This window comes from Cricetulus griseus, chromosome 3, assembly GCF_003668045.3.
Source record: "Cricetulus griseus strain 17A/GY chromosome 3, alternate assembly CriGri-PICRH-1.0, whole genome shotgun sequence".
NCBI lineage: Eukaryota > Metazoa > Chordata > Mammalia > Rodentia > Cricetidae > Cricetulus > Cricetulus griseus.
This window is the reverse complement of record NC_048596.1, coordinates 24,826,328-24,847,614: the sequence shown is the minus strand read 5'-3', so window position 1 is coordinate 24,847,614 and position 21,287 is coordinate 24,826,328. Positions and strand designations below refer to the sequence as shown.

At 39.0% G+C, this 21,287-nt stretch overlaps 1 protein-coding gene and 1 pseudogene across 2 annotated transcripts in view; one reads left to right on the top strand and one right to left on the bottom strand.

Moving 5' to 3' along the window:
- Nucleotides 1-21,287, top strand: part of Btaf1 (B-TFIID TATA-box binding protein associated factor 1) — an 89,927-nt gene that overhangs the window by 6,489 nt on the left and 62,151 nt on the right. Inside the window, exons 2-6 of one of the 2 annotated variants that reach the window (XM_027406332.2) lie at nt 12,192-12,315; nt 14,150-14,264; nt 17,272-17,415; nt 18,415-18,578; nt 20,726-20,862. In XM_027406332.2, the coding sequence (XP_027262133.1) occupies nt 12,192-12,315; nt 14,150-14,264; nt 17,272-17,415; nt 18,415-18,578; nt 20,726-20,862 (684 nt within the window). Of the gene's footprint in view, nt 1-12,191; nt 12,316-14,149; nt 14,265-17,271; nt 17,416-18,414; nt 18,583-20,725; nt 20,863-21,287 lie in introns of those variants that run through there. The other variant, XM_035441864.1, reaches the window with a different exon arrangement.
- LOC118238526 lies at nt 16,193-16,551 on the bottom strand (annotated as a pseudogene).

Genomic DNA, 21,287 nt, shown 5'->3' with positions numbered 1-21,287 from the left:
AGAAACCCTGTCTCAAAAAATGAGAGGGGGGGGAGGAGGAAAGAAGGGAGGGAGAGAGAGAGAGGAGAGAAGAAAAAATTGACAGGAAGTATTATTGTAAATTACATTTTTGGGGCTGGAGAGATGGCTTAGAGGTTAGGAGCGCCGCTGTTCTTCCAGAGGTCCTGAGTTCAATTCCCAGCAACCATATGGTGGCTCACAACCATCCATAATGAGATCTGGTGCCCTCTTCTGGTGTGGAGATATACATGGAAGCAGAATGTTATATACATAATAAATAAAATCTTTTAAAAAATTACATTTTTAAAAATGTTCCATTCTTTAGAAAATTCAGAGACAATCAGGAAAATGTAGAGGTGATATAATAGAAGACTTTCCATTTCACTGTGGTAAACTTCAACTTATTGATTTGGTTTATTTCTCAAAAAAGTATAATTTTTTAAAGTTTGCTAAATTTACTGTCTTGCATATTAAATCCAGAACCTTACATATGCTTGGTAGGCAAGTCTCCTACCACTGACCAACATTCCCAGCCATGTTTTTGTTTTTAATTGTGGTACCACAACAGAATTTGCCACTTTAACTACTTACCAAGATGTAATTTCATATAATTGGAAATCACATGTATTTATGCCACAGAGAGTCTAGTTTACTATTTTTTTAACCATCCCCCCCCCCCCAGACAGGGTTTCTCTGTGTAGCTCGGGAGCCTATCCTGGCACTCACTCTGGAGACCAGGCTGGCCTCGAACTCACAGAGATCCGCCTTCCTCTGCCTCCCTAGTGCTGGGATTAAAGGCATGCGCCACCAACACTTGGCTCTATTTTTTATCTCTAAGATACAGTCATGAAAGAGACTATAAGTTGTTGGATGGAGGTGGAGTTCAGAAAAATAGCTTAAGGGAATAACATAGTTTGATTATACCTTTTCACCATCTATTTATGGAATACTTCTGTGTTCTAGGTACTAGAATTTATAACAGAACCGAAGCATTCTCCACCTGTGCTTGCACTTTGTGGTTTCATATCTTCCTGTTCATTGAGTGTTCTACAAAGTTAGTCTGCGTTCTTATTTGGAAAGAAACATCAATGTAGTTTTATGTTACTCTCAGTATGAACTGGAAGGTGTATATTTTAAAACAATAGAGAACTTCGTGGAAAATAACTTGATATGAGGTACTTGGTGCAGCATTCACACCAGCATTCGTTTCCCCTCCCCTCCCTATCCCCACTCCCCTTCCCTTCCTCTCTCCCTCTTTCCTCCTTTCTTTCCCCAGACAGTGTTTCTCTATGTAGTCCTCACTTTGTAGATCTGGCTGTCCTTGAACTCAGACATCTGTCTGCCTCTGTCTTCCAAGTGCTAAGATTAAAGGCATGCAACACCACTGCCTGACTTGTTCTCATTATTTCTTAAATAGCATAGGCAATCACTACATCAAACTTTATTTAATTAATTACATTGTAAAAAAAAAATAACAAAATGGCCAGCAGGTGGTGGTGCATGCCCTTGATCCCAGCACTCAGGAGGCAGAGGCAGGTGGATCACTGAGTTAAAGGCCAGCCTGGTCCACAGAGCTAGTTCCAAGACAGCTAGAGCTACAGAGGGAAACCCTATCTCAAAACAAACAAATAAACAAACAAAAAGCCAAAAACTTAAAAGCACCCAAATGGGCAAACTTGACTGATTATTGCTTCTTTTTTTTTCCTTTCTTTTTGGTTTTTTGAGTCAGGGTTTCTCTGTGTAGCTTTGGAGCCTATCCTGGAACTCACTCTGGAAACCAGGCTGGCCTCCAACTCACAGAGATCCACCTGTCTCTGCCTCCTGACTGCTGGGATTAAAGGTGTGCACCACTACCACCCAGCTCATTGCTTCTTTTAAAAACAAATATTTTTTTACTAGTGTGCATGTGTATGTGCATGCCTATGTCTTATATTTCTGTCTTTGTCTGTGCAGTGGCTGTGAGGACTAGATGAAGGGCATCAGCTCCCTGGAAATGGAGCTACAGGTTGCTGTGGTCTGTCCACTGTGTGGGAGCTGTCGTATGGCTGCTGGAACCAAACCCAGGTCCTCTGCAAATGCAGCCAGTTCTCTTAACTGCTGAGCTAATTTTCCAGCACCATTGCTGGATCATTGCATTTTATGGTTATTTATTTTATGGCCCTTTGTGTTCTGGGCTAGCCTATAGTCCTGCTATGTTTACTAGTCCTGCTAGTCACTCTTAGCTGAGATTACATCACCACTTTTGTGAGCAATTTTGTCAGTTGTCCTTTCCCACTTTTTCAGAGATTAAATTCTGAGAATTCCAGTGAAATTTCTTTCTTTTTTTTCTCTTCGGGTAGGCATAGAGTGGAATTATGGGGTTTTTTGTTTTGTTTTATTTGTTTATTTACTTCTCTACTTTTTGTTAGCTGAAATTGTAATCTGGGGCATGTTATAGTTCAAAATGTACAAGATTTCTGTTTCTTTTTAATAGTTTAACTGTTACAAATTATATTGCCAACATCCAGAGAGAGAGGTTACATCGCCCTTACTTGCAGAACTTTAACAAACATCCATATACCCTTTACCCTTTTAAGGCAATTTTCAGGACATTTGTTTGAAGTCAGTTTGGTGAAACAAACATGAATCATGTCTTCTGTATTTTTCTGAATTGAAAACAGACTAGATTTCTTAGCATCAGTAGATTCAAAACCAGTGAATATTGTCAAATATAATTACCTAATTAAAAAAATATTTGTTACTCTTTGTATGCCTGAGTGTATGTATTACTGTCATGTGTGCAGTATCCATGGAGGCCAGAAGAGTTTCAGATCCTCTGGGACAGAAGTTATAGATAGTTGTAAGCCACTTAATGTGGGTGCTGAGAACTGAACCTAGGATCTCTACAAGAGCCACAAGTACTCTTAAGCACTGAACCATCTTTCTAGCCTGAAATACCTTAAGTTTTATTTAAATTACTCTGTAGTCTCCGATACCTTCTATTCAACTTTGTATTTGTTATGTTTCTTCCATCTGTATACCCTTCTGAGAATTAAGAGAGGGTCTCACTGTGTACCTCTGGCTGACCTACAACTCACTATGTAGATGAGGCAGGTCTCAAACTCACAGAGATCTGCCTGCTTCTGTCTCCTCCTTGAGTGCTGGGGTTAAAGGTGTGGGCCACCCTACTTGACCAAAGTTTTGTGGTAACCAAGCATGGCAAATACCTGTGATCCTAATACTCTGGAGGCTGAGACAAGGTGATCTCAAGTACTATATAGTGAGACCTTGTCTTAAAAACAGACAATGGATCCAGGAGGTGGTGGCACACACCTTTGATCCCAGCACTGGGGGTGGGGGTCAGGTGGATCTTTGATCCTAGCACTGGGGGGAGGAGAGGCAGGTGGATCTCTGAGTTCGAGACCAGCCTGTTCTACAGAGCAAGTTCCAGAACAGCCAGGGCTCACAGAAAAACCTTGTCTTGAACCATACCCCCCCCCAAAAAAAAAAAAAAAAAAAAAAAGAAAGAAAAATGGCAGGGCTGGAGAGATGCCCAGGAGTTAAAACCACTGTGTACTCTTACAGAGGATCTGGTTTGGATTCCTAGTACTCAAGTGGTGAATCTCAACCATCTGTAAACTCCAGTTCCAGGGGACCCAACACCCTTTTCTTGCTTCCACTGGCATCAGGCACACACAAGATGCGTAGATGTATATAGGTAAACACCTATACATATAAATTAATATAACAAACATTCCCTCATATGGGGGGGTATGCTTAGGAAGGAAGGAAGTGGGGAGGGACGAAAAGTACTATGTTTCAAACCCTTTGCCCTTTAATTTCTCTCTTCGTCTAACCTCCCTCATCAAGGGTTGTGCCTAGTGTCTAATGTAATACTGACTTTTATCTCATGTGTTTCCCTCATCCTCTACCAGTTCACACTATTACTGTGTCCTGGCCCTGATGAGTACCCTATCTGTCTTATAGCTGGCTACCCTAGATTAACAGGCAAGTCTGCCCTCTTGTCAGACCTTCTCTGTTCATTCCTTTGTTTTTCCTTTTTTGTGGTCTCTAATTTGCTGTCTCAAATGAGGAATTGGAATTCCCAAAAGTGCTTTGATCAGTAAGACTAGAGAAGTGTTCTTGTGTGTTTATTCCTCTATTCAAGGAGGCAATTTAGGTTGCTTCTATGGTGGAAGAAGTAAGAATAAACCAGAATTGAAGGAGACCATGATCTCAGGGCAGTTGACTGATAGGAGAGCAGAGATATGACATGGCATTGGGATAAAGACTGCAGAAACGGGGGAGGGCAAGAAGAGGAACTTTGTGGAATAGATAGGGTCAACATTTGGTTAGAGAGGTATCAAAGACCCATGGCTAGGAGTGTGATGAACAGAGGACTATCCCTCAGGTCAGTACTTGCCTCTACCCCCCCCCCTCTCTCTCTCAGACAGGATTTATCTGTTTAACAGACCATGCTGGCCTTGAACTCATATGCACATGCCTGCTTCTGTCTTCTGAATGCTGGGATTAAAGGCATGTGCCACTACTGTCAGGTGCCTCTACTGTTTTTGAGACAGGGTCTTTTGTCATCTCCACTCCTGTTCCACAAGCCAGGTTAACTGGCCTTTGAGCTTCCAGGATATGTACTGCTACATCTGTCAGTCATTGTGTTTTATGACAGCAATAAAAACAAACTAATACAAAGGTTTACTGGTGAAACCAAGACAGTATTTTGGTTATATAGCACAGTTGAGTTTGAAATCAAGATTATAGTCCTGTATCCCCAAGCCCAGTTTATAAGACATTGTTGAGACTGCAGATGTAGCTCAGTTGTTAGGGTGCTTGAATGTATAAAGCCCAGCATTGGATACGGATTATCCCACTACCCCTCAAACACCGCTGTAATCCCAGCCCTTGGGAGGTGGAGGTAGAAAGATCAGGATTTCATGGCCAGCCTCAGCTGCATTGAGAGTTCAAGGCAAGTCTAGGCTACATGAGGACCCTGTCTACAAAGTTTGCTAGGCAGTAGTGCTGCACGCCTTTGATCCCAGCATTTAAGAGGCAGAAGCAGACCAATCTCTGTGAGTTGAGTCCAACTTGGTCTACAGAGTGAGTTTCAGGACAGCCAGACCTAACTCAGACCTGTTGGGGGGTGGGGGGCAGACATTTTATATAGGGAAAAATAATATAACAGTATTACTATGTGGTGGATGAGGGTGAGTCACTGAAAGTTTCAGAATAAGGTAGTGATTTGATCAAAGTATACTATGGGAAGTTAATCTGACAACTAGATCACATTTAGTATGACTTATATATACTTAAAGGCAGTGGGAAGTGTGTAGATGAGCTAATTTGGGGACTCTTTTGTACTGGTTATAAACAAACAATAGTGTGAAGTTTCCTAAAAAAAACTAGTGAGATGAGCAATCAATGATTGTGTGGACTCTGAACTTTCACAGAAAGAATGGTATGAATAGAAGGTGAAATAAAGAAATACTTGGAGACTACCAAGGTAATGAAAACTTGAGAAGGAAAGGATTTAAGAATAAACACTTTCTGGTCAAAAATCATAGAAGAGTCAAGAAAATTTGAATTTATAAAAAATGCTATTAGAGTTGGAGCTTAAGGGTTCATTGGTGACCTACAAGTGTTTATAATTCAGACTTTCTAGGATTAAATTTCACCTTATCAGGTGTGTGTATATGTCCGTGTACTATGTGTGGAGGTCTAATGACATTCCTAAGATAATAAACATCTTGTTTTTGGAGACAGTCTCTCACTGACCTGACATTCCCTGATAAGAACAGGTTGACTTGTCATTGAGCCCCAGGCACCCCACCTGTCTCTGCCTCCCCAGCACTAGGATTACAAGCCTGCACCACAATGCTTTCCTTTTCAAATATGGGGTCTAGGGTTTGTTCTCAGGTTCTCATGCTTGGGCAAGTGACTGAGTTGTCTTACCAGCCCCAGGAATAAATGTATTTAATATTTAAGCATTTGCTGAAGATGTTTGGCCCTAAAGGAACATACTATAGAAAATAGAGATGGAGATCTTTGCAGGTGGGGAGGGGGAGTGGGGTTGGAATGCAAAAAATAAATTAATGAAAAAATGTTAGAGAGAGAGAGAGAGAGACAGAGAGAGAGAGAGACAGAGAGAGACAGAGAGAGACAGGGAGGGGGAGGGAGGGAGGGAGGGAGGGAGGGAGGGAGGGAGGGAGGAAGGAAATCTTTGCATAGTTAGTGGAAGGTAGAGAGAATGGATTAATGACACCGGTATTGTGACCAGATACTGGGGAAAGGGTAATTGAGGCTAGAAGAGTAATTAATGGTGTCAAGACATGGCCTTACAGATAGGTGAGCACTAGGCTTACCCTAAAGTGTGTTCCACTGTATATGGATTTACAAATAGATTGGTAATGACTCTTCTTTAGAGTGCTTCTTTTGCAGCTAGCCTTGCTTTTGATCATATTAAAAAAAATCACAGAAATAAAAGATATGATAAACCTATCAGTGGTTAAAAATATACAGAAACTTTTATAAGAATGTTAAACTGTCATATACATACTGTCTAGTTCTATACTCCAAAATAAGAAGAGCCTAAGTAAAATTTTAGGTAGATTTGGCAGGATCTCCCAACAAATGACAGAAGCCAGGTAATGGTGGCACATGCCTTTAATTCCAGTAGTCGGGAAGCAGAAGCAGGTGGATCTGTGAGTTCAAGGCCAGCTTGGTCTACAGAGCAAGTTCTAGGATAGCCAGGGCTATGTAGAGAAACCCTGTCTCTGAGGTGGTGGGGAATCAAACCACCACCACCACCAAAACCAAAACTATAAATGACAGAGGTCTCTTAACTTCAGTGTATTTCTTCTTGGGGGTGGGGGTGTTTTTCTCAACAGTTAAGTCCTCAGTTGATGTGAACTGCACACATTGTATGAGAGCATCTGTATTATTTTAAAGAATACAAATATAAATCTTTGTGGTAAAGATTTGAGCTTCAATTCTTTGTGTCATTGTGGCTTATGCAAGTTATGTAGCATGCATGCTTGCAGAAGCCATAGGAAAATATCAGGTGTCCTGTTCTGTCATTCACCACCTATTCCCTTGAGCTAGAGTCTCTCATTGAACTACTAGCTAGGTCAGCAGATAGCAAGCCTCAGCAACCTACCTGTCACTGACTCCCACAGCCCTGGGATTACAGGGGCATACATGAACATGCCCAGCTTCTTAAAAATATAGGTGCTAGGGATTCAAATTCAGCCTTCATGCTTGCCTAACAAGTGTTCTTACCCAATGTGCTATCTCCCAGCTCCTTTAACTATTTCTTTATAATAAAATCTACTTAAATATTTAATTTTTGGCAATTTTGCCTTCCATAAAATTTAAGATTTAAAATGCATATCTGGGCCAAGTGAGGTTGCAGTTTGTTAAATAAAGACTTTAAGTAGGAGGTTAAATTTAGTTGGATTTCAAAGGGAGACTTTAAAAAAATTGGATATTTGTCATGGTGCCTATCTGTTCTTGCATGCTTAAAATTTCTTTTTAAAAACATTTATTTTGGGGGACAGGCTGTACATGTATCATGGTATGTATGTAGAGATCAGAGACAAGTTGTGATTCTTCAACTATGTGGGTTCTGAGGATTGAGCCTAGGTTATTAAGCTTGGTCGAGAGCCCTTTTACCTGCTCAGTTAAGTCATCTTGTTGGTCTCCTAAGATTTCATGAAATTTTTTTTCATCATTGAACTTGAGGCATTCAGAATTGCAACATGCAGGTGTTTTATCATCTCCAAGGATATTTGTTTCGAAGATTTAGAGGGCGCTCATGAACTATGACATACCAGTCTCGTGAAAACAAGTCAAAGGGCTCAGACCTGAGAATCACATATAAAATGGAGTAGTAAGGGAATCAGTTTATATTATATATAGTGAAAGGATTTTAAGTCTGAGCTTACCTTAGGACTTGTTAAGAATACTGATGGTCCTCAACAGTTTTCCTTTCTTTTGTATCAGATTCTAAATCTTCCTACTAATCCTTTAGCAAAAACCAGTGAAGGAATGATGTGCCAATCAGTGTTTTGTCATTGTGCCAGGTATTTGAGAGATGGCTTCAAGAAAGAAGCTATTGAGAAGCCTCCAAAGCCACAGAGAAACCCCGCCTCAAAAAACAAACAAACAAAAAACCAAAACAAAAACAAAAGAAAGCTATTTCAGCTTACTGTTTCAGAGGTCACAGTCCATGGCTGGCTGGCTCCATTGTGTGAGCCTATGGGAAGGCAGAATAGCTTGAGTAAAAGGCATGTGTAGACGAAGTTTCTGTCCTGCCTGGTTCTGTAGCCATTGAGTACCAAATAAATATACAGAGGCTTATATTAATTGTAAACTGTTTGGGTGATGGCTCAGGCTTCTTATTGACTAGCTCTCTCTTAATTATTAATGCATTTCTATTAATCTGTGTATCTCCATGTGGTCTTGACTTACCAGTGATGCCCGGGCCTCTTGCTTCTTCAGCAGCTACATGATGTCTTCTTTACCTACTACCTTTCTCTATCCCTGTCTGGATTTCCCACGTGGCTAAATCCTGCCTATCCATTGGCTGAAACAGCTTTTTTCATCAACCAGTATTCACAGCATACAGGAGGGCATCCCCTGTCAGACATGGTAGTGTAGGACTGCTCACCCCAAGCAGAGAAAGGAAAGGAAGAACGAGACGGAGTGTAGCAAGAATTCTCTTAGAAACTTGGAGTCAGCTATTGGGGTAAAAGCTGAAGGATCAGAGAAGTAGAGCGGCCAGCCACTAGAGTTCTTAACTCTATCAATGCTCATACCAAAGGGGCAGCCATCTTCTCAGACTTCATGTTCAGATTGACTGTTATTCATACTGCACTGAGCTCCTGTCTCCTCCCACTTTATATTCCTCTCTTCTCCCAGCCATATTACTCCTGTCTCCACCTCCTAAGTGCTGGGATTAAAGGTGTGGGATCCCAAGTGCTGGGATCACTTTTGTGAGAACTCTGTTTCTCTTTTAGACAGATTCAATCTTGTGTAGCCCAGGGTGGCCTTGAACTAACAGATCCCTTTGCCTCTGTCTCCTGAGTGCTGGGATTAAGTGTGCACCACCACTGCCTGGCCTCTATGGCTAACTAGTGTGGCTAGCTCTGCACTCTGATCTTTAGGCAAGCTTTATTTATTGTAGCATAAACAAAATGTCACCACAACAGAGAGGCAGAGATAACCATTTGAAGACATATCCCCAGTGATCTACTTCCTTCAGCTAGGCACACCTCCTGAAGCTTCTACTATATTTCCAAAAATATTCCACAAAAGGGTAAAGGCAAGTGTTTAGAAGCTGTGAATGAGCAAGAAGAAATACTGCCTACATGCACTGTATATGTTTAAATTAATTTTTGCATATTTTGGACTTTAACTGTTATATTATTTTTCATTTGCCTTTAGTTTTAATTGCCTAAAGAAATTTTCTTGAGCATTATCTTCCTTACAATACCCTTAAAAACTATAAGACATAAACCATGTGTCAGCATTTTGTTCTGAAATAGTTGAACATTTCAATACTATTAATATTGACTGAAAATGTATTTTAGTTATATTTCTAACTATTTATAATGATTTTATGCTTCCTATGAATACTTTTTTCCCCTTCTTCTTGGTGTTTGAGATAGGGTTTCTCTGTGGAGTCCTGGCTGTCTTGTAACTAGTTCTTTAGTACAGCTTGGCCTCGAACTCAAAGGGATCATCTGCCTCTGCCTCTGCCTCCGCCTCCCAAGTGCTGGGATTAGAATGTACCATCACTGCCAGCAATATGAATCATTTTTAAAATATAATGTTTCTGCCTCACTATGTAACCCTAGCTGGCTTTGAATTCTGAGATCCACCGGCCTGTCTCCCTACTGAGTGTTGGGATTAAAGGCATGGACCACTTTGATAACTGATCTGTGTATCCTTAGTGTGAAAGAAATTTCATCTATTTCATTTGTCCTCTAATAGTCTTTTTATTTCTTTTCCCTTTCAACTCCTTCTCTTCCTTTTTTCCTTAAATAAAAAGCTTTCAGAACTTTGTAACTTTTTAGTTCTTTGTGAGATAAGAAGAATCACAGAAGAATTATAAACCTCTTAGTTTATTGATGCTTAAAGTTCATGCCTAGCTTTGGGACCTTGTTTGTTTTCTCTTTCTTACAGATAAAATGTAAAGTTATATCCAGTAGCTCTCCCTCGTGTCAGATAGGCAGTTCTTTTAATCTTGCCTTTTGTTCCCATCCATTTATCCCAAATATGAAGCCTCCTTTCATAAACATGGCACTAACGTTACTTCAGTGGGTTAATGTGGTGGCAAGGCTACTGTGTGACTTGTAGATAAGTGGTGTAGTTTTTGACTTTGTCCACCTTCACTGTTTACTCTAGGCATAATCTATTGTGGTTTTATTGCACACCTTGTTTATAAGTAGCACAACTAGGGTTTGGGTTTGTGACATTATCCCATATGAGTTACAAACTCAGGAATATGTTGTCATGTTTATCACCTCTGTGCAGATCATCTCTGTGCAGATGACTCTTATCAACTTTCTCCGGAATGCTAGCTGTCTATTCCAACTATCATTTTGTGCTCTTCTAGCTATACTTTGCCTACTACTAGTGAGCTTGCCATCTTTTCCTGTGTTTAAACTGCCTTTTCTCAAAAAGTGATACCTTTTTTCTCTTTAGGAGGTGGAATGTGATGGGGAGTTGTGGCAGAGTCTTAATATGTAGCCCACTCTGGTCTTGAACTAGGTGTAGCTTAGGCTGGTGTCGCCCTCAAACTGATCATTCTGCCCAGCTTTCCTAAGTGCCGGGGTTATAAGCATGTACACAAAGCCCTGCTTGATATCTTCATTTCTAAGATTCAAAATCTCAAAATTCTTTCAACACCATGATGCTTTGCTTAATTACCACACTATGTATGTTTTGTTTCTATGTATGGTTTTCTTCTGTATCATAACTTCTAGTTTCTTTGTGTTTCTGTTAGGATTGTGGTTTAGTTCTCTACAAGGCTTCCCACTAATGCCAGATCAATCTTCCTAATGCATAACTTAGTGCACCATGTCTGCTCTCTTCTGCTTGTCTCCTTCCTGCTTTCTTTTTATGTAGTCCAGACTGGCTTTAAACCCACAGTCATCCTATTTCAGCCTTCTGAGTACTGACATAATTGTGCACCACTATGCCCTGCCGGCCCATTATTTTCTTGAGCCAAGATTTTTGTTGCACCATACAATCAAGTTTTTCATGTTACTTCTGTAAGTGTATTTTCTTTTCTTCGCAGAATACTATATTTCCTTTACTTTCTTTCTCTCCCTCCCTCCCTCCCTCCCTCCCTCCTCCCTCCCTCCCTCCCTCCCTCCTCCCTCCTCCCTCCCTCCCTTTTTCATTAGTTTATTGTTTATTTATTTAGACAAGGTCTCCTTATGCAGTCCTGGCTGGTTGGGAACACTTTCTGCCCTCAAGCTTAACAGTCTGTCTCTGCTCCCTCCCAAGTGCTAGTAGTTGTACCTGGTCATCCTGTTTTCTGTTTACCCTGAATTATAACCAAGCCATCTTATTTGTTTTGCAAGTTCCTTCCTTCCTTCCTATGGTTAGTTCTTTTAAATTTCATTTATTTATGTATTTTTGAGGTCTTCTCTGGAGCCCAAGCTGGACTTGAACTCACTATAATAGCCTTGGTTGGCCTTGAATTTGTGAACCACCACTCAGCTTATTGCCGCTCCCGTTCCTTCTTCCTTGAGAGCAAAGATAGTCTATCTTATTGCCATGGTACAGATCATTTTTAATTGATGTTCAAGACAAGGTTTTGCATAGCCCAGGTTGGCCTTGAATTTGCTACATAGCTGTGTCTAACTCTTGATCTTTCTGTTCCTTCTCAGTTACTGGGTTTACAGGTACATGCCACCATGCCTGACTCCCAGCACAAGGCTTTGTTCAGAGGTGTTTTTGTTTTTGTTTTTGTTTTTGAAGACAGAGTTTCTCTGTGTCCCTGGAGCCTGTCGCTCTGTAGACCAGACTGGCCTTGAATTGACAGAGATCCTTCTGCCTCTGCCTTCTGAGTGCTGAGATTAAAAGCGTATGCCACCACTGCCTGGCTTCAGAGATGTTTAATACATTTTCTGCCTCAAGCTTATGAGGAAACACCCAGATTAACTGTAGTATTTTTGCTATTATTATAGACTTGATCGTCTTTTTATCTTATTGGATACCGGTACTACTCCAGTTACAAGAAAAGCTGCTGCACAGCAACTTGGAGAAGTAGTGAAGCTTCATCCTCATGAACTAAACAATTTGTTATCTAAGGTAAGAACTCAGTGTTTTTTAATGTAACACAAGTATAAAGACTTGTCCATGGCAGAGAAACAACAGCACAGGTAAAATCATCCTAAGTAACCTTGTATTCTCTGAATTCCATTAAATATCTTTAGCTCTCCAAATAGTTTTTCAAAGTTGCTATTTGCTTGTAAGAAAAAGTATTTAAATCAATTTGATTTGTTTAAGAGATCTGTCAATATTGAACCTTTTGCTTGAGCAACCAACTTGAATCTGACCCAGTTTGGTAATGAACTAAGTTGTTAATCTGGTTTGTTAGTGGTCTAACTTGTTCTTAATGACTAATAATTATATGATATGTGGTAGTCTTCAAATGGATTAGTGCTCATGGGCAATACTTGGATATATGATGCTAGTTGAGCTGTTTGGGATGGGAAATTTTTGCTTTGGGTCAGTGTTTCTGTAGTCCTAGTACATGTCTTTTCCTATGTAATGGCTGTATTTTTGTTTAACTGTGGATATGCTGAAATGTACCTCTACATTAATATTTGATAAATTTCACGTGTTAAATTCCCTGGCATGCAGAATAAAGCAGTAATACTTTGGGATGGTGGGAGCAGGGAAGTGGTTCTTAACTCACTGGGGGTTAAGATTATGTTGCGTATCAGATAATTATATTATGATTCATAACAGTAGCAAAATTACAGTTATGAAGTAGCAACAAAATAATTTTATAGTTTAGGTGTCACCACAACATGAGGAACTGTGTTAAAAGGGTTAAAAGCATTAGGAAGGTTGAGAACTACCTATTTAGAGGTCAGGGTGAGGGCATATGATTGTCTAGATATTGGAAGCCCTAAGATAGTCTAGTGACTAGACTCTAGTCTATCATCCTTTCATTCTCATTTGTCTCTCCCTGCCTGATGCAAAGGAGTCAGAGTTATAAATCCCCTTTCGCTGGCAGTGGTGGCACACAACTTTAATCCCAGCACTTGGGAGGCAGAGGCAGGAGGAGTATCTCTGTGAGTTCAAGGCCAGCCTGGTCTACAAAATGTGCCAGGATAGGCTCCAAAGCTACACAGAGAAACCCAGTCTAGAAAAAAAAAAAAATCCCCTTTCAACACATACAAATATGTATTGTGTGATTGGTACCATGAGGGCTAATGGTGATACTATCTGAATTTCTAACCAAGATGTAGATGGAGAGACTGATTGATACCTATAGACCCCACATTCTTAGATGGTAAAGGATACATATTCGGCATTATTATACTCATCTGTAAGGTGAGTGGAGAGGTGCATGTATTTTTATTACTTGTGTTGTTTAGCCAGGCCCCGGGCTCCCCCCTCCCCTCCAGCCTTTTTTTTTCTGAGGCAGGTTTCTCTGTGTAACAGCTCTAGGTGTCCTGGAACTTGCTTTGTAGACCAGGCTGGTCTCAAACTCACAGAGAGACACCTGTCTCTGCCTCCCGAGTGCTGGGATTAATGATGTGCATCATTATATCTGGTTCCTCTTTCCCCATTGAAGATGGTAGTGAAGGCGCAAGAAATGGCTCCGTGGATAAAGGAGGATGTTGCCAAGCCTGATAACCCGAGTTCAGTTACGGGAGCACTGATAGTGGAGGGAGAGAGCCAACTTCTGCAAATTGTCCTCTAACCTCCAACATGCATATATAGTAAATGTAAAAAAAAAAAAGTGATAGTAATATTTTTGTGAATAATCAAAAACTTTATGAATTAGTTTAATAATTCTAAGTGTGTTATATTTGAAGGACCCTAGATTATAAATTAATAAATTAATATTTTTTCTTGTTACCTGGAACAAGCTTTTGTTTTGATATGTAATTTATTTTATAATTTGAAGGTATTAATATATTTAAGGAGTGCAAATTGGGATACCCGGATTGCTGCAGGACAAGCTGTTGAAGCTATAGTGAAAAACGTGCCCGAGTGGAATCCAGTGCCAAGAACCAAACAAGGTGCCTTTAAAGTGGAAAAGTAGTTTGAAATAAAACATAGCTGTAGAATTAACTACAGTGTGAAGTATGTAGTTTAATCATTTCAGTTTTGACTTAAAGGCTTAATTTTCAATTTTTCAGGTTCAGCTTTGCTAGGAAAGAATATTGAATAAGATGGTTTTTGCCACTAAACTTAAAAAAAGAAACTGATGGATAAACAATATTTTCATATATATTTCTAAAAATATTTAGTCATATAGGGTACTAAACTTATTACTTCCCAACAAGGATGAATATGGTATAAATATCTGAAACAATTCATTTTTTACTATTCTTTGAAAAACCATATAGTGTGATATTTTCTAAACTTCAGGAAAATTTATGTATGGCTATTTGGCAAGCTAACTCTTTAGTCATGTCCCTCCTCGGTGTAGGGTGTTTGTCTTCTTGTTTGTTGTTTTTGATTTTGTGGTGTTAGGGTTAAACCCAGGGCCTTGTGGATGATAAGCAGGAATTGTACTACTGAGCTATACTGCTATCCCAAATTAGTGTTTTTTTGTTGTTCTCTTTGAATGTTGTATTGTTGTAAAGGATTGTAGTACTTATTTTATGATTGCCTGTATAGATAATTTAAAGCAAAGCATATGCCTTTGAGGCAATATAAGGCATATAATTTAAGTGATTTTATTTTATTTTAATTTTTTTGAAACAGTATTTCTCTGTATAGGCCTGGCTGTCCTAGAACTTATTCTGTAGACCAGGCTGGCCTGGAACTCACAGAGATCCGCCTGCCTCTGCCTCCCAAGTGCTGGGATTAAAGGCGTGCACCACCAAAGCCTGGCCGTAAGTGAACTTTTATTATGTATTATTTTATCTAAATTTTGTGTTTTAGACTCCATCAACACAGTATCAGTTATGAATACTGTCCAGTTTAGTTTCCAGGAGTGTTTATTTGTGTTTGAGACAGGGTTTCTCTGTGTAGCAGCCCTGGCTGTGCTGGAACTTGCTTTGTAGACCAGGTTGGCCTAGAACTCACAGAAATCCACCTGCCTCTGCCTCCTGAGTGCTGGTTGAGTTTTTATTCTAGCATTGTGCACTACTTCATAAGATAAACTAAATGTTCTCTAAATGAGAATTCAGTAAGGAGCAACTAGATTCATTTTAGTATTTTTGCATAAATCTTATCTTTCTTAAAGTTTTTGCTTTTATTTTCTGATGTGTTACTTTGAATTTTTGTGTTAATTTGCCTTTTATCAAATGTAAAGACAGAACCTTTCATTTCCAGCTTTTCCCCATATTATCTTGGTAGATAGACATAATACAGTTCATTTTATTGAATTAAATTAACCTAGCATTAAAAATAATAGTGAAACAGCTTATCATTACTAGAAAACATTCATGGGTTTTTTATTTTTTTTTAAATATAAGTCCCTGTTATGATATATCTTTCTGTCAAAAGCCTCTGAGCCCCACCGCCACGTGTGAGCTTTACGCTAGCCGCCTGCCCGAGTTACGTCCAAATAAATACACAGAAACTTGTATTAGGTTCAAAGCTGCTTGGCCAATGACTAGGATTCTCATCTGTTAGCTCAGTCTCAATTATCATAAATATATATTTTATAAGACTTATCTTATCGGATGCCTTATTGGTGTCCCTCCTTGCCGGTGGCTCACATCCTGCCGATGGAGGAGGAAGGGGAAAAAAGGACCCTTTCTGTTTCTCCTTCGCTTAAATATGAGTCTCCTTGCTATGTCATTTCCTGTCTGGATCATCACTTCTCTACTACATTTCCCAGAATCCTCTTTGACTCCTAGTCCTGCCTAACTTGCCATTTCATTGGCCAAACAGTATTTTATTTAACAGTCAATAAGATAAACATACACAGTACATTCCCCATCAAGTCCCATTTTATTTTTCTAAGGTGTTCTGTTTTTTTCTCGTCACCTCTTTACATGGGCTTTTGTGGAGGTTGTGGTTCTGCACCAGCAGGTCTAAATTCGTGGTGGTCAGGTGTTTGGTCTTTTTGGGCTTCACGAGATTGATTCCTGACTACCTTGCTATGAATAGCACAGCTCACAAAGTAATCACAATAATGCAGCTTGACATAGAGTTTGGGAAGCACATAGGCGTCAAAGACACTTGCTTTGGATATGTCCCTGACAGCAGCAGCCTCTACAATGTTCCGAATGAAGAACTTCTTAATGGCCTTGTCCTTGGGTATGCACTGGGTTCAATTCATGCAGTGAATTGACTGCACATGGCTGCAGCCCTTTTTGGCACGACCTTATTTCTTCTTTTATTGGTCATCTTGGAGCCAAGACCCAAAAGAGGCTTGTTTTGTTTTTTTAAATTAAATCAGTTACACTATAGTTTGTAGTACATGACTGAAAATGCCAGATTAACTGTTGTGTTAGTAAGCAGTTATAGTTTGGCATGTATAGTTGATCTTTTTTGGAAAGAATGTAGAACACTTTGAAGATATTCTTGGTTCTCAAATGGATGTATAATTTCAATAGTTTGTCATGAGGTTCCAATTAGAATATGAAAAGTAAGTCCTATTGAATGAGTAGTTATTTGTATCCTATTAAATGAGTAGTTGTTTGTATTTCTCCAACATAGGGAGAGACAATGTTTGTTACTTAATTATGAATATATTTTGTGCATGATTATCTTCTGATTTAACAGTATAATAAACTCATACTGTAACTGTAGGTTTTAAACCCTTAAACAATAAATTAAAGTATGATATTTAACATATAGGTCAACACAGAAGCATTTCTTCATATAACATGCTTTCGTGGTTAGAAACACATACCACTTAACACTTTGATGGCTTGTAGAAGGAGTCACCAAGTTAATAATTGATTCACAGATAGCTAAGAAGTGATTGTAGATAAATCACGGTGGTTTTTCTATTTCTTTGCTTTTCTTAAATGTTAGACAATACTGCAAGTAATGCTATGCCATGTTCTTTCATTCTGTACTTTAACTATATGGTCAAATTAATATTTTTTAAACTTTGTCTAGAACCTACAGAAAGTTCTATGGAAGATTCATCTACTACAGATCGATTAAATTTTGACAGATTTGATATATGCAGATTGTTACAGCATGGTGCATCACTTTTAGGGTCTGCTGGTGCAGAATTTGAGGTCCAAGATGAAAAATCAGGTTAGTAATAGTCCTGGAGAAGCGAACTTTTGGTTTCAAGCTAATTTATCGTTTGGTGTGCTGCTTAATATATAAGGAATCATGAAATGTGTATTGACTGAAATTTTTATTTATGGGGGAGTTATGGGTAGACAAAGTGACCAATAGTGGTTGTTCTAAAGCCGGATTAATCAGAACCAATACAGAATGTGGCAGTGTTTTTACTATTCTGGGAATTTGAAGGTTATTTTTATTGTATTATCTTATGTTTTGAGTAGTGTTAGATCTTGTGCCTGTGTGCAAAGTAAAAAACTGAAATTAAAATTAAAATCAAACCTTGGCTAGGTAACTGGCTCATTCATTATCTTTAAGCTAACAGAATATATTAGATACAAAGGTAAATAAATGCCTGAATGCAGTGGCTCCTACCTCAATGCCAGCTCCTTGGGATCATTTGAGTCTAGGTTGCAACACAGGGAGACCCTATCTCAAAAAACCAAAAAGGGGTGGTCACAGGAAAATAAATGTTTTCCTATTCAGGATTGTGGCCTTGAGTATGCCATATGTATGACTGGTGCCTGGAGAAGGCCAGAAAAGGGCTTTGGATCCCATAGAACCGCATTTGCAACCAGTTATAAACTGCCATGCAAGTACTAAGAATCAAATGTAGGTCCTATGGAAGGGTAGCCAGTGCTTTTAACCCTGAAGCCATCTCTCCAGCTCCCTCTGTTTTTATTTTTGAAATGCCATCTTTTTGGTATAATTCTGTTTTTACTGTTTTTCCTTGAAGGATTTGATATTTTGCTGGTGATATTTCAAAACTTAACCTCAACCCTGTAACCTAGATTGGCCCCTTACTGCTGCCTTAGCTTTCTGAGTGCTGGAATTACAGACATGTGGTACCACTTGCAATTAACCTAGCAAATGTCAGTTTGTGTTTTTTAATATAGTGGGAGTCTGATGTGCACATAGGAAAAACTTCCTTAACTGATTTGGAGGGAATGTATTTTCTTTTTATAGGTGAAGTGGATCCTAAAGAGAGAATAGCACGTCAACGGAAATTATTGCAGAAGAAACTTGGACTTAATATGGGAGAAGCTATTGGAATGAGTACTGAAGAACTCTTCAACGATGAAGATTTGGATTACACCCCAACTTCAGCAGCTCTTGTAAACAAACAATCTGTAGGTAAAACATTGGGTTATTTGATTGCAAGTAACAACACAAAGATTTTACTTCATTTTGTTATCCAAGTGAACAGAGAAATTTCTATAGACCCAAGTATTGTGTGTGTTCATTTAGACTGTATTGACCATTCCCCACTTAATATAGCTTAGTATATCAGTATATGTAGATTAAACACATTTATGTGTTTAGTATATATATGTGTTCATGTGGGTGTATGCATGAGGTTTTCCGGGTGCATTACTATATGTGTATTCTTGTACGTACAAGTCAGGTCAACATCTATTGTCTTTCTTGATCAGTTACCTTAGTTTTAGAGACAAGGTCTCCTTTGAACCTGGAGCTCATCCCTTCATTAGGTTGCTTGGCCAATAAGCCCTAGGAACCAGTCTCTGCCTGGTGTGTCTGACTCTAACGTGATCTCAAGTCCTCACGCTTACACAGTGGGCACTTTGCTGACTCTCTTTTATGACAGCCTTGTTCCATTTTATGGCTGAGTCATAGTTTCACTTTCTCTTTTTTTCCCTTTATTTGAATTGTCAGTGGATGCATTTGAACTTTTAAAAATAAATGTTTTTATTAATTATTTTAGAATTCCAAACAATATATTTTGGTCCTACCCACCCCTAACTCTTCCCAGATCCATTTCCATCTCCTTCCCTATCTTCCCAGTACGCATTATCTTCCATTTTGGACACCGTCTTTTGAAGCTCTAAAGGCTGTGACTCTGTTTCACACACAAGTGAAATGTTATGTTTCAAGAGGTTCAGTACTCATTCTCCTATCCTCTAAAATCTTTTAGGTCCCTTTGGCTCCATTAATATTTCCTGCTTCTGGTCAGGTACAATGGTGTATGTAATAATCCCCTAACTCTGGAGACAGAAGCCAGCCTGAGTTGCATAATGAATTCTAGGCTAGCTTGTGCTACAGAGCAAAACTTGTTGGGGAGGCTTTAGTCCTAACAGGTTGGTCTTGCATATTTGAGACCCCTTAAGGGAAATTTCTTAAAGGTTTTTGTTGCTATATGCTATAGCTGCATTGTCATGTGCCAGTGGTTCCTGGTTCCAAGACCTCAACACTGCACCCATACTAGTAATCCTTACTGGTGTGGTTACAATTTCAGGTAATTCTTAGAATAGATACAGAAAAGAATTTCTTTTCTTTACAGCTCCCTCCACCCCCATCCCTGACTATCCTGGAATTCAATCTGTAGATCAGGCTGGCCTCAAATTCACAGAGATCTGCCTGTCTCCAGAGTGCTGGGATCAAAGGATTGTACTGCCACTGCCCAGCTTCAGAAATGAATTTTAAAAATATTTTTTTTTGTGATATAAACACAGTATATCTTTTTCCATCTGTGTTTCTCTGCCTCTCCAGCCTATGATACTTCTGCCTCTGCCTCCAAGGTGCTGGGATTCTTATTATGTTGCTCAGGCCCAAATTTCTGGACTCATTAGCCTCCTGAGTAGACAAGCACCTTAATATTTGCTTATTATGCAATGAGTAGAAAAAGATCAAAAGAAGCAGGATGTGGCTAAGGTGAAAGGATCATGTGCTAAGTTGATGACAGATACTAAATTTTTTTTTCCCCACATGATAAGCATTGGTTTCTTTTATGGGAATTTTATTTTCATAACTTTTGATGATATTATGATTATTTTGAAGTTTCAGCTCTTCAGAAACACTCTTCTTTTTAGGATTATTTATGCCATACCTGTAGTTTAAAAGAGTTATGAAACAAGACTTAGTCTGTTGGGAATTAGATAATTAAGAAAGATTTTTCTTGAAGTTTAAATTATTTAGTTTTTGAGATAAGATCTTTCTATGTGTTCCTGGTTGTCCTGGAACTCAATAGGTAGACCAGGCTGACGGATTAAAGGCATTTTTGATTTTGAGACAAGGCCTTACTAGATAGCCCTAGCTTTCTCTTCTTCCTCCACCCTTCCAAGTGTTAGTATTTTAAGTGTTTCAGTACACCTGGTTTGAGAGTAAAATCATGATACAACCATGTAACATAATAGCATAATGTTATAAAAAATAATGCTTAATCTCTGTATATTTATATACCTATTTCTTTCCTAAGATTGAAACCATAGGTATTTATTTTAATTTCTGACTGTTTAAACATGTTGTTTTATTCTTTTAGGCTCTCCAGGCAGCTGAATTGATAGATTCAGAATTCCGAGCCGGAATGAGTAATAGACAGAAGAACAAAGCTAAAAGAATGGCCAAGTTATTTGCAAAACAGAGATCCAGGGATGCAGTGGAAACCAATGAGAAGAGGTAGTAATCTTTCTGTTTATTCACTTGAAACAGTAATTGTGCTTGATTTACAGATGTAAGTTTTAATATTTATTCAGCTGAATAGTACTGCTTGGGTTGTTTACTCAGGACAGAGTACTGTTACAGGGAATGAGATTATTTCTGTAGAAAAATGTATAGGAGTAGAATTTTTTTGTTTTTATTTTTTTATTTTTTTGCTTAGTTATTTTCAGCCTCACAGGAAGACTGAAGACTGACATGGGAACAGCATTCCAGTCACAGGGAGTATAAATGGCTTCACTATAGGATAGACAGGATGGCTGAAGTGTATCAAATGGAAACATTAGAGAATGAATTCAGAGAGGTGCTCTAAGGATCACCAGTCAAGATGATGGACTTGTTAAGTTAAAGTACTCTCATTGTGTTATCCCCTGTTCTTTAGTTAG